General features: G+C 40.6%; 1 protein-coding gene across 1 annotated transcript in view; it reads right to left on the bottom strand.

The window, feature by feature from the left end:
* The window catches only part of LOC104409489 (phospholipid-transporting ATPase ID-like), a 96,988-nt gene that overhangs the window by 29,395 nt on the left and 54,114 nt on the right, over window positions 1-13,479 (bottom strand). The window contains exons 3-10 of the mRNA XM_010019366.1: window positions 12,692-12,805; window positions 10,959-11,057; window positions 9,966-10,027; window positions 7,830-7,902; window positions 7,559-7,629; window positions 6,020-6,102; window positions 2,072-2,230; window positions 1,006-1,094 (exon numbers count right to left, since the gene is read on the bottom strand). Coding sequence (XP_010017668.1) covers window positions 1,006-1,094; window positions 2,072-2,230; window positions 6,020-6,102; window positions 7,559-7,629; window positions 7,830-7,902; window positions 9,966-10,027; window positions 10,959-11,057; window positions 12,692-12,805 — 750 coding nt within the window. The remainder of the gene's footprint in view (window positions 1-1,005; window positions 1,095-2,071; window positions 2,231-6,019; window positions 6,103-7,558; window positions 7,630-7,829; window positions 7,903-9,965; window positions 10,028-10,958; window positions 11,058-12,691; window positions 12,806-13,479) is intronic.

Below are 13,479 nucleotides of genomic sequence, written 5' to 3'. Positions count from 1 at the left end.
GGTGGTGCAGTATGCATGAAAAAGCATGACAAACTTGCACGCAAAGGAAACTAAAAACCTGAAACTAAAGAGGTGCTTTTCAGGCAACACTGAGTAAAGCCATGACAGAGTGTATGTATTCCTCCCCTGACTTGCTTTGAACTCAAGCATTAGAATCTTAGGAGAGTCTTGTAAAAGAATCACTACCTCTGCCTGGAAGTATTTCATAGAATCACAGAATCATAGAATATCAGGTTTGAAGGGACCTTCAAGAATCATCTGGTTCAACCTTTACAGGCAAAGCACAACCTCGACTAGGTGGCCCGTCACCATGTCCAGCCAAACCTTAAAACTGTCCAGTGTTGGGGTATCCACCACTTCCCTGGGGAGGTTATTCAAATGACTGATTGTTCTCATTGTGTATTTGACATTTGTTAAAACTACTGACAAGTTTACCTCTCAAATCAGATGTGTTTTCCAGTTTGAGGAGAGTGCCTGCTATAGAAGATTAGTGTTCTCAAATTTCCCAGATGCTAAAACTACCGGGTTTTGAGTATTAATGAGATCATGTCTAATATTTTATCATAATGCGTTAAGTCAGAAGCTACATCATGTAAATTAACAAATTCAATTATCAAGTGCTGTGCAGATGTCAGCAGAGATGCTGAGAAATCAGGACGAAGAGGGAGAACTGCTAATGTTTATTTAAATAGAAAATGACAAAAATACTAGGCAAAGAAGGCATTTGCAGGCTTCAAAATGATTCTCACAAAAAATACAGAGCAAGGGAGAACAGACCAAATTACAAGCTCAGAAGGTCCTTAATGCTGCCAATGTAATGGCCTTGCTTTGCAAGATGGGCTGGCAGAAGTGCTGCAGAACTCAGGCTGCTAGTAAATTATTGCATAATTTTTCTTTTTATCATTACTCACTTCTGATACTCCCTCATTTGTGTTGACAAAGAGGTGGAGCACCTGGAAATGATGAATATATCTGAAGAAATGAAGATACCTTAATCAGACTTACCAGTAACACAAGGACATTCATGAGCCGATCAATGCTCGTCCGCTTAAAAGTTGTTTTTCCACTGTTCTGCATTAGTTTGGTGTCTGGCCCTGGAGATGAAACACACTCATTAATTTTAGTAATAAAGCTTAGCTGTTCTAAAGCTGATTCCCTCTGAGACCCCACTGTACTTTACAGCATAAATACCCATCACAGCTTTCTTGAAGGCAGGTATATACAGCTTACAGTGCCGGTGGGAAACTTAGGCAGAAGAAGGTTAAGTCACTTGCCATACGTTGTACGAAGAGAGTCACATAAAGCCATTAATTCTGGATTTTGACCCTGCTCTCTTCTTTCAGCAGTCAGTCCTCCCTTTCAGGCTTAATTACTTTTCACAGAATACCTGATAGTGCTGTTTTATTAGTGACATATTATACATCATCTCACATGTCTACATCAGTATAGAAACAATAGAAGGTTTATGCTTATAAAAAGCATAGATCTAATGCTCTACAATAATATTATTGATAACTCTGATATTCTAGTATGAATTACAATCATACAGAAACAATACGTATTTTTTGATCAAATACAGGTAAGAGTGAAAAATTTTCAAAAGTCTGGGAAAAGGAAGGCTCCAGTTGGCAACCTGTGGGCTAGCAAAGGCTGATTTAATTCAGCTTTAATTGTTAAGCAGATTTAATTCTTATATTCTTTCAAGCTGATTGATCAAGACTTCTCTCAAGTACTTTGCAGCATGCATTTCTGAAATAAAAGACTACTTATGCTTACTAAAGCACTTAAGCAAGATGGAATTGGATGTTGTAATGTGACATTTCAATCCAGTTTTCTCTTATAAATCATTATAAAAAAATCTCAGATTAAAATCCCCTGTAATATGCATAATTTCTAGCCTAGAGTTGAGCCAAGGGATCTCATGTTATGTTTTGCTTTTGTTCTTGTACCTGGTAGAAGCCAATTTTCCAAAGAGAAAAATACTTGGTTCCTTTGTGTGTGCTGAGTGTGATGTATGACAACGCTACTGCTGCTGTGCTCTGCAATTTACATATCAATATTTCCTACTTACCAGCATAAATCACAAGACCAAAGCACCATTCTGTGTTCCTAATAATGCAGCCCCTCAGCAACATCTTCTCGTTGTCCAGGGCATACTTCTCTCCTCGAAGAATAAGAGTTCCTGTGAACTTATCTAGTTTGTTATTTGGTGCCTCACATTTGACTTCACCTATAAAAGGAAGGTAAAAACAAAATTGGAAATCTTGGCCCAGAAAGATGTCAGTCATTACTGCATTCTCAACTGTTCCCCAACAGGGAATATTTCACACTGTAGCTGCAGTCCCCTCTTGACCCTGCCGTTCCCATCTTGTATTTACTGATGTTTTGGCATATTGCTTCTTCCCCATATTCATGTCATAATCTAAAGGATTACAATGGATTTGGAATTACTGTATTCTTTTAACATGGCAATTTGTTTTGGTATAGTACCAAAACAAAGTTTCCATAGTTTTATGTGGATGAGAATAAATGTTGATACAGCAACATACTTTTAGTCCTTTCACAGCAAGTTCATAGTGGTAGGATGTCACAGGATAACTAGCTAAAAGTGCTAACCTCACATGATTCCTATTCCATTTTCTTTAAAACTGCAGGAGTCCAAGCGAGAAAAATCATAGCCTGAAGGTTGCAAAAGAGTAATTGAGGTGTCTTTGTTCATTTTTTATTTTTTATTTCATCTGCTTTATAATTTAACTCCCAGAGGCAAATGAAAAAAAGATACTGCTACCTTCTTTGGCTACGCAGCTGACGCTGTAAGTGATTGGAGAGCCTGTTTCTATTTCCATGCTTTATATTTACTTCTTGTAATAAAACGTGTTCACAAAATACTGTAAACACAGACACTTTGGTACAAAAATTATTATTCAAATCAACATTTACATCTGATATCTAACGATTCAAGCCAGAGTCCTGTGGATGTCTTGAAAAGAACTGGAAAATACAAATATGCCTATTGAAAGGGAATCCAAGAGTTCAATCTGTTCAGTTAATCAGCAGGAGCATTAAAGTTATTTTGAACTCAGACCACAAATATCTACATAAGGATTAGCATTTGCAGAGAATACAGCTCTTCCAGCTGTTCTCAGGCAAAACACACCAGGCTCAAGAGGCTGGAAATGAAATCCAGAGAAGTACAGAAGAAAAACACAACTTTAAGTATTGTGGTAGCCTCTTCTGCTGCAAATTTTGAAATCAAGAATGGATGTTCTTTTCATAGAAAAGTAGGTCTACCCTAGCACAGACAAATCACCAGACGTGAAAGATGAAGTGATTAGTAAGTTCAGTGACAGCTGTGACATCAGAGCTCATGCTAATGACTATGCTGGTCTTCTGTTTTATCACTTAGTTAATCCAACAACAACCAGACCTGTGCTCCATCATTCCTAGAAGTCTATAGTAACCAGGCCCGTCTCACTGCAGCCCTTGTAACCCTTTGAAAAGCACAGATGAAACAGAGTCTTTGCAGTGCAACCTGAAACACAGCACAAGAGGCTGATGAACCAAACTCTTGGTGTGATCCCCCACCAGGAAGGCTGTACCTCCTCATGCCAGCTGAGGTACAACCCATATTCATCTTGTGTATTAACATCCACATCTGCTTTCCAGTAAGAGGCTGGGTCTGGGTTACTGGTATGCTGACTTTTTTTGATCAAAAGAGATTGTGATTGTTACATTGATCATAAAAAAATGAGAAGCTCTGGAGATTCACCCAGAAACCCTGCACTGACCCCAGGAAATCTGCAGCTGAAGACACCTCAGTGAGGTACCATGCCTCCTATCTCTTCCTCCCATAAACAGCGAGAAGGTGTCTGGAATGCATTTCACCTAAAAGAGTTAAGTGCTGCCAATTCTACATGTGATAAGCCATCAGTAACTGAAAAGTATTTTTTCCTTTCTCATGTCCCGGTTCCTCAAATCAAATAAAGAAGTTCAGTGTCTTGCAAGCATCTTCCTTATCTGAACCATCATGATGTCAACAAACATCATAACTCACATTAAGCATTCCACTGAGTGCATGTATTAGCTGTTCAACCCTTTCCTCTCTTCCTGTCTTAAGAAATAATTAGATAAAGAGTTACATAAATATTTAAATACTTCTACAGACGTTTGCTGGGGGAAATGCACGGTTGGGTCTGATTCCAGGCACTCTTCCCAGTACTCTGCCAAATATAAATAATCCTGGGAAACATTTTATTCATTTTAAGTATTGTGAAGAGGCCACTTTTATTTACAAAATAACTTAAACAGAGACTTACAGGACAAATAAATATCTAGAAAGGAAAGGTTTTAATTTTCCAAAAGATTTCGAAATATTTTTTTCATCACGTACTTTCAAGATGTACCCTTAGATAAGCATTACACAAAAAAAATGCTTGAAAAATTACTGAAGGTAAAGATTTTGCTTACAAATTGACAGTGCAGTGCCTTCAGAAAAATAATTAAGGCATGCCACTCTCACTATTAACTTAAAGCATCAAACTGCACCTGTAAAAACATCTTTCTTAAGACCTAAAACACTCAGAATCTCAGACATCTCTTCAGAGAAATCCTTATGTACTGAGCTGACACTCAGCTGAGACCACACACATTATTGCGTAAAACCCCCATGTAGAAGGCAGAAGAAAAACCCTTGATTTTGCATGATTTTACCAGAAACAGTCCCCACCGTGTGTCCTGGAATCATCTAGTTACTTAAAAGAGAATTTTTAAGAAATTATTCTTGTTCTTTCTCTAAAAATATTTCCTGAGAGTCTGCAGTCCTTGAGATGTTCCAAGGACAGCAGCACTCACTCCACCCTTGCCATACTTGCTCTTCCCATAGTTGTGCCCTTGTATCTAAGCCAGGGCACTGCAGGGCGTGACTAACACCACTTGGTCTGTGCCTCCATCCTCTCTCTGCAGACAGATGATGTGTGAGCAATGGGCATTCTAGTTTGGATAGGTCTGGCTCCTTTCTGTGTATGTGCTGCTATATATTCCCTGGTATCCAGTGACAGGATGTGTGGGAATAGTTCAAAGCTGTGCCAGGGGAAGTTCACACTGGACATTAGGAAGTATTTCTTGACCAAGAGGGTGGTGAAACACTGGAACAGGCTTCCTAGAGAGGTGGTTGATGCCCCAGACCTGTCAGGTTTTAAGAAGCATTTGGACAATGCCCTTAACAACATGAACTTTTGTTCAGCCCTGAATTTGTCAGACAGGTGGACTAGATGATCTTTGCAGGTCCCTTCCAACTGAAATATTCTGTCCTATCCTATCCTATCCTATCCTATCCTATCCTATCCTATCCTACCCTATCCTATATTTGATACACAAAACAGTGCTAAGAAAGGACACATTGCTCATTAACCACATCTGTACTGCTTGTCTTTAAATATCTCAAAATGCAGTCTTTATCGTGGCATTAAGAAAGGAGAGAAATGCTGGCAAGGTGAGGCATCAGGCTGGGAAGAAGTCACCCGTCCTGTGTGCACAGGGTTAGTCCTCAGGGCTGCACGATGTCTGGAAAGTGCTGCTGCTCAAAAGCTAAATGTAATGGACACATTAACATTGCTGCATCAGTAAAAAAGTGCAGTGTGAAAATATTTTGAGACCAGATCTGAGCATAAAGTTTTAGAAATACAGTTTCCACCGTGCAATTACATGAATTCTTTCACTGAGGTTCAGGGTGGGCAGTCTCACCATGTGCAGAGAAATGATAAAGAAAAACATGCAGCCAGGAGAATTGCCACAAATGCAGTTTTAGGTTATAGCCGTGCACAGCACTGAGACCTGCAAGCAAAGATGGACCTCTTTCTCTACATATGCTGTTGATATCTGTTGTACAGACTACAATGTGCCCATTTTGCTTTTCTGCATCCAAAGGAGTCCCAGCAGGAAGCAGGAGACTCCCAGGCACTCTCTGGACTCTGGTGTTTGGGCAGATCCTCTGGACCGTGACCTTTCTATATAGACTCACCATTAAACTCTGTCAGTTTCTGAAGATCTTCTCCAAGCTCTGCAGTGACTGTCAGTGCTTGCTTCACCTTCAGGTTTGTTTCACTGTGACAAATAACATGAGACAAAAATATGAACTGAGAGTCATATATGAACTGAAAGTTCTCCCTGAGTGCTTCTGTTCTTGAGGATAGTCTTCTTCCTTAGGCATCTGATGGACCATGCCATCATGTACATGTTTTACGTGGCCAAAAGGTGCAGTTAATCATAGAATCATAGAATAGTTGTCTCTTTCAGTGGCAAAGACAGGCAGTCCAGAGGAATTCTGGACATAGAATCATAGAATCACAGAATAGCTAGGGTTGGAAAGGACCTTAAGATCATCTAGTTCCAACCCCACTGCCATGAGCAGGGACACCACACACTGAACTATGTCGCCCAAGGCTCTGTCCAGCCTGGCCTTAAACTCCTCCAGGGTTGGAGCATTCACAACTTCCTTGGGCAACCTATTCCAGTGCCTCACCACCCTCACTGTGAAGAACTTCTTCCTTATATCTAACCTAAAGTTCCCGTTTAAGTTTAAACCCGTTACCCCTTGTCCTACCACTAGAGTCCCTAATGAAGAGTCCCTCCCCAGCATGGTATAATGGTACCAAAAAAGGTGGCTCTGTCTTCTCATTTCACAAGTGCAAGACCAAGCATCTCAGCTCCCTAAGCATCCATCTCATTGTGTATCCTGCCACTCGTACCACACTGAATCCTGATGTATCTGGGAATACAGGAGAGCTCTGAATCTTCTCCCATAGTATTCCGATCCTGGATCCTGTGACTGACTAGCTGGGGAGTTTGAAATGCAATGTCAAAGCAACACTGCATTTGTTCAGGGCTTCCTCAAAGCATGTGCCAGGAACTACAAGGGGAAAATCCAGAGGGATACCTGTAGGGTCTTGGGAGAGACACAACTTCTTGATGTCTATGGTCTTGCTTAGTTCTTCAAGCTGATGCTAGCTCCACATAATGCAAATTGTGCCATAAAGATGGTCAGCTCCAGTTTATTTAAATTCATGCAAATTATTTGCAGCCCTCTGACTTTTGACCAGTTATGCCCTGGAGTAAGCAATGATTAGAAGACTTCGCAGTGTGCATGCATTAATATTATGATATTATGGTCTAAAGGAGATTACTGGAGCTGTTCATTGTGATTTATCTCACCAGGATAATCTGGCTAAGAGAAAAGACTAAGGGGGAAATACAAGAAACAGAAAGCTTCTTTCAGTGACTAGCGATAACAGCAGGAACAGGTTTCTAACTAACTCTCAGTGTTAAAAGAAATGTCACTAAAGAGACAAAGTCCCCTCCTCACATGATCTTTGCACTGAAATGGTCAAAAGCATCCACCAGAAAATGTTACTTTTCAAGATACCTACCCAAAGTTTATTCTACATATTAGGAGACTCTTGATACCAAAGATATTGCAGGTAGGCCTGCAGCACCCAGCATCACCAGAGATTTGGCCTTGCACTGATAGCAGTGATTGCACCCAAGGGCCAGGCTCACTTACCCATCCAGTTCAGCTGTCTCAATGTATGTCAGGCTGTGTGGCTCGCTGCTTGACAATAACAGGAGATCAGCCTGAACACAAACAGACAGACTGGACATGAGTTCACACAGTCAGAAGGCATGTCACTGCAATGTTGCTTGTTGTTTCTGCACACTGCAGATCTCTGAGACAGTTATCATCACCAGTGACTAATTTTCTTGTGAGTGGTAAGAGTAATTTCAGATATTTACAGAGACTGACTGTGAGCAGGATGGAGAGAAACTGTACTCACCGTCACAAAGTTGTTGTTTTCTAGTTTTATTATATCCCCCACTTGGACATTCATCCATTTTTCATCCTTTAACCTGCAAGAGAACTCCTAGTAAGTAGGCACATAAAGCATATACCATTTAGGGAAGGTAGGATACTTGATTTGGCTCCTAAAGCCAGACTGTAGGTACCATCAGGATTTGGGCTATTGATAAGATGGAGCAGAGTCTGCTGTGATGTGGCCTGATCCTTACTAAGCTAAGGGACCACCATAATACAAAAAAGAAAAGCAGTAACAGTGATCAGGGTAACCCGTGCAGCGCTGAGACCAAGTCCCACAAGAGCAACATACGCACTGTCCTTCTCTCTGGACTGACTACTCCCTTCCTTCTCCTAAACAGCCACATTGTCTCAGAGAAAAACTGTCCAGTTTTTGTAACAGACTTTACAAACACCTGGGACAATTACGAGTTGTGTTAGTTTTTCTAAGTGGTACTAAAGGCCAGAGCAATCTATTTGACTCTGTGTGGGCTTGGCTGTCAGGAAGGTCAATGCAGATGCTCTTGCTGTACATGTGCCTAGCTAAGAATCCTAGAATAATAGAATACCAGGTTGAAAGGGACCATCTGGTCAAACTTTTCTAGGCGAAGCATGACCTGGACTAGATGTCCCAGCACCGTGTCCAGCTGAAGTCTCCAGTGTTGGGGAATCCACCACTTCCCTGGGGATATTATTCCAATGGCTGATTCTGTGTCTAACTGAGATCTCCACAGGAGTAACTTGTGCCCATTACCCCTCATCTTTTCCAGGAGACTCCTTATAGAAAGGGAGTCTCCATCTTCTTCATAGCAACCCTTTAAATACTGGATCATGGTGGTAACGTCTCCCCTGAGCCTTCTTTTTTCCAAGGCTGAATAAACCCTGTTCTCAGTCTTTCCTCATATGTCAGGCTTCCCAAGCCTGTGTCTGCAGTGGCCTTCACAGCACTAAGCAAGATAAGCATACAGAAAGCCACCTAAGCTGCAAGTGCCAACATAACCAAGCCATGATAGCTGAATGTGCAAAATCTAAAGGTGAGGTGAGAAATATCAAGAGCTATAAAAAAACAGGACTGGGTTTTGAAGCTTGAGTTCAGCTCAGCCTTGCTTTTTCGGTGTTGGTCAGAGTTGGGCAGTACCTATGGCTTCCAGCTTATTAACAAAGGCAAAATATTAGAAAATTTCTATTTCAATGTATGTTTCCTAGACACAGTAACTAATACACAGTAAACTAAATAACAGTTTTACTTGCACAAAAAGTATGTTCCTATTCTTTGGTTTCAAGTTATATTCCTAAGTGTTTGATCATCTGAGTTTACACAACATACTGCTATCTATAGCACAGAAAAAAAAGTCACTAGAGACCTCACAGCTATCTACAGCTGTGTCCCACACACAGTTCAACTCCATGGAGCCTCAAGTAAACAGCACATCTGTCTCCCACAAAAGCCAAAGCCTCTGTTATTTTTTCTGCAGGAAAGGACAGTGCTAGCAGTACGATGTCCAAAGCACACAGCTGAAAGGTTTCCAGTGCCTCTAAGTCCGCAGTGTTACAAGCACCCTAAGTATTATGACATGTATAAGGAAGCTATTCATGCTTCTTAACTTAAAATAACTTGTTTATAATGCTTGGTTTTGCCTAATACAGAAATAAATGCTATGAACCTCAGTAGATATGGGAAGATAGCCTTGATTGTCATAAAATGATAGAATCATAGAATGGTTTTGGTTGGAAGGGACCTTAAAGACCATCTAGTTCCAACCCCCCTGCCATGAGAAGAGACACCTTTCTCTAGACCAGTCACTTGTAGGGTAAGGAGTAAAATAAAGCAATGGTCTCAAAGTATCTCTTATTTAAACATACGTATATCATGGAACAGAGAGAGTTTACTTTTTGTCAGTGTAAATTCACAGCCATAATGTCAGCAGAGATTGCGGTACTGTGTCTTGGGGCCACTAACCAGAGACATAATCCAGAACTGCACAGTGAACTAATGGCATGAAAGACAACGCAATTTTAAATTCTTTAGTGATCCTTGGGAATCACACATTAAAATATATGCATATATATTATTAATAAAGTGCTTTTCCTAGTTAACAGCAAAAGAAAAAGGACTTACATGCCATTGATCAGGACCTGGACTGGGCGGTTGTTGACATGTTTGTCGCTTTTGTGACGATTCTGAAAATTTGATCAGTATGTTAAAAGGCATTTTCAAGAAAACAAGCACACAAGAGCTACAGGCAGTTCATTAACATTTTAGGTTTTCACCCAGCTGGTTGTAAAGGGTCAGGCAGATTAGAGTTACTACTGAGTCATAGTCCAGCCCATGTTTACGCTAGTAACATAGGGCATAACCGGACTGCAAAGAGCAGCAGGCAACACAAGGGCTTGCTCTTGGGGGGAAGGAGGGCAAAGCCTTATGTGTCTCTCAGCACAGTTCTGACTCAGCTGGCATTGGTGCTGCCCATCACAACAGGCAAATCTGTCATGGAAAGTGGCCACAGATATTCCAGCATTGCCTCTTTTGAGAGCACCTCACCACCTTTCACCTGCCTACTTGCAAAGTTGAACAGAGTCCTCATAAAGCATCAAAATTATTTTAATTCTGAGAGAAGATCAGATGCCAAACGCAGTTCTAATGTCTCTCCGTGAAGTCAATGGGACTTTGACCATCAGATCTGATGGGAGCAGACTTTGGTCAAAGCTCGACAAGTGTGAAAATCCCACATGGATGCTTACTTCCTATCACATGTTTTTTCTGCCTATTTTGCAGCTATGTGGCAGAGGATGAGTTCTCCAAAGTGGAAGACTAAGAGAAGACTTCCATGAATATGTTCAGACATACCTATCTGTGATCACATTTTCAGACACACTGAGTGGTTTCAAAGAAAGTAAATGGAGCTGTTTGGCTGCTCAGTAATTTGGAAATTCTAGCTCCTTTTTAGGTAAAAAATTATATATTTGGGGATCTAATCTCAGCCCCCATCTTGGCCACAGACCAGTTCTCCAGCTGCCTGCCACTAGCTTTATTTTAAGTGATTTGCTTTAGTCATTGTGTTGAAAAATTACAGGCAACCTCCAAAGTACAGGTCAGCAATACAGATCTTACAAAATCATCGATGGCATCCTTGACTCCTGATACAGCCAGCACCAGCACTAGGGGCACCACCGTTGTAAACCAGGCCAGCGAGGAAATCTGAGGAATCAACTGCAGGAGGAAAAGATAGGAGCTAAGAAATTTCTTGCCAAATCAGGAGGCAGAAACAAACGGCTGTTTTCTGTAGAAGCTGAAGGCAACATTTTCCTTGTTGTACTTGAATGTACTTGAATACAGAATAAAGACAGAAATGCAGCTCTATTACTTATACGCAACCCCACAGAGGTAGGTGAGCCAGGGAACCCATGTTTTGCTTACAAAACAAGCTGTAATGTACATTATAAATATGGAGCTGTCAGGAAATGTAGTGGGTTGCTCTTTATTGTTGTTTGTAAATTAGGATTGCAAAGTGTCCAGTGGATTGTAGAGTACCCACAGCCTACCCATCACATCCACTCCTGCTGCAGAAAGAGGAACTCCAGAGCTACAGAGATGAAGTGAGTGGAAAGAAAGGAAAATAATAAGTGGAGGAATATGTAAATACAAAAGACCAGTGGCTGCCCTCTCTAGCCCACCTAAATGCAACCAGCAGAAAAAGCTGTATGCTTTTATATAGTGCCTAGATGGTTCAGCAAAAGACACAGTGGGATAATTTAAGGCAAATAGTTTGAAATGCTATGAATTTGATAGATAAACAGCTAGAGTGCAGTACAACAACACAGGAATGGTGCTGTCAGCTTAGCTGAACAGGCACCTTAACTAGTCTCTTGAAAAATAGATGAGGACTGAAATTTCCCGAATTCATTCCCTGTAAATAAGCAAAGAAGATTGTATGCACTTTGCTACAGCTTAAAAGAAATGTTGCCTATGCTTTTTTTTAGCTGAAATTGAAAAAGAGCACTTGAAAAAGGTAATTTTGAAAACTTGTGTGCACTAAAAAGCTAAAATTCAAAATATCACGCTTGAAACATAATCGACATCATACCCTTTTTTTGATAATGTGTATCCCAGTATGACTCAGCAACAACAGAGCACACTGCATTTACCCATATTCTAGCAAAGCGCAAAAGGGCAGAAATCCTGATATCAATTTCTTCAGTGTGTTCAGCTTTCAGACAGAGTAGTATTACCAACAATGATGGGCAAAGTGCAACTCAATGCCATTATGAGCCACAGGGTTCAATAGCATTGCCACTGTCTGACACACTCCATATTAGACACCTTCCTCACCCTGATGAGCCGGCAGCAGCAATATTCAGCTTTATGCAAACTGCCTCCAACCTTGAGCTTTCCTGAGGTTAACTCCTTCCTCCCCAGAAAAACAGTACACGTTACAGATTTGTTCTTCTTGCTCTTTACTTTAAGACTGCTAATGTAACTTTCCTTTAAAGCTATGAATAAGAGACAACCTCCTTTTCTACTATGTGAGGTGTAAGTAATGCAAATCCAAGGACAGCCAGGAGCACTCAGATGTAGACAAAAAAGGGTGGTAGGACAGGGCATGAAAAAGGTACACAATTTGTTGAAAACTTTAATTAAATTTTCATTCATTTATTTCAAACCCTCACATCCAAAGATAAGAGAGGAAATCGCTTTTTTCCTGCCCTATTTTCTATTTACTTTAAGGTTTTACTAAGATGCTAATTCACAAGAGGGATATAGCTTAAACTTTATTACAACTACCAGTACGTAGGCTTTGATAACAGACAATGCAATCTGCTAGAAACATCACGGTGGATTCATACCTGCAAAATCAGCAAGAAAAGAAAGTAAGCGTTGGCTATTCGCTGAAACTGTTCAAACAGGTTGAGAGGCAGGAAAGTGAAGAAGTTGTATTTCGATGTTTTGATTGAATTGTTCTGTAGGAAATAAGGAAAATAAATAGGATTGGTAAAACAGGAAACAAAATTACAGCACAACCTATTTCAACTGTGTTTTTACTTGCTTATATTTAGCAATAGCATTGTTTCCAACAGCAGTGCAAAAAACATTTCCTTTATCCCACACAACCATGCCAAGCCTAGATAAACAGAGAGAATTCCTCTCGGAATTGGTGAAAACATGATGCTCAGTTTATGCCAGTGCAACTGCAGGTACATGTAGTCACTCAGATAGATGCATGCTCCCCTTGTTTATAGTCTTCCTACTTACATGATCCACAATAAGAATTAAAAAGACTAGCCAGAAGACAACAATTTTGCTGGTAGTGTATACAAGGCAGTGTTAGAAAACACATGCTAGGTCAGTTGCTTATTACTCGCCTGAGACTTTGAAGCACCGTTTGTCTGGACAACCCCACAGGAGCTGTAAGTCCTCTCAGGAGCAGAACATGACATTACCATTTTCAGCTGATTCAGCAGCCTTTCAACTCAGCAACTTGGAGAGGCGGCTTGCTTCTATTCCACAAAGATCAGTTGACTCTGGTGTTGTGCAAAATGCCACTAACAAAAGAACTCACAATTTCAGTAGGCGAGTTGCAGTTTTGTTCCCTATTTCCAGTTTCCTTTTCTAAGTGCAGATGGCCTCTCCAGCC

Source organism: Nestor notabilis, unplaced genomic scaffold (genome assembly GCF_000696875.1).
Source record: "Nestor notabilis isolate BGI_N333 unplaced genomic scaffold, ASM69687v1 scaffold2218, whole genome shotgun sequence".
Classification (NCBI taxonomy): Eukaryota; Metazoa; Chordata; class Aves; order Psittaciformes; family Psittacidae; genus Nestor; species Nestor notabilis.
Note: the sequence above shows the minus strand (reverse complement) of the source record. Positions and strands in the feature narration are given on the sequence as shown.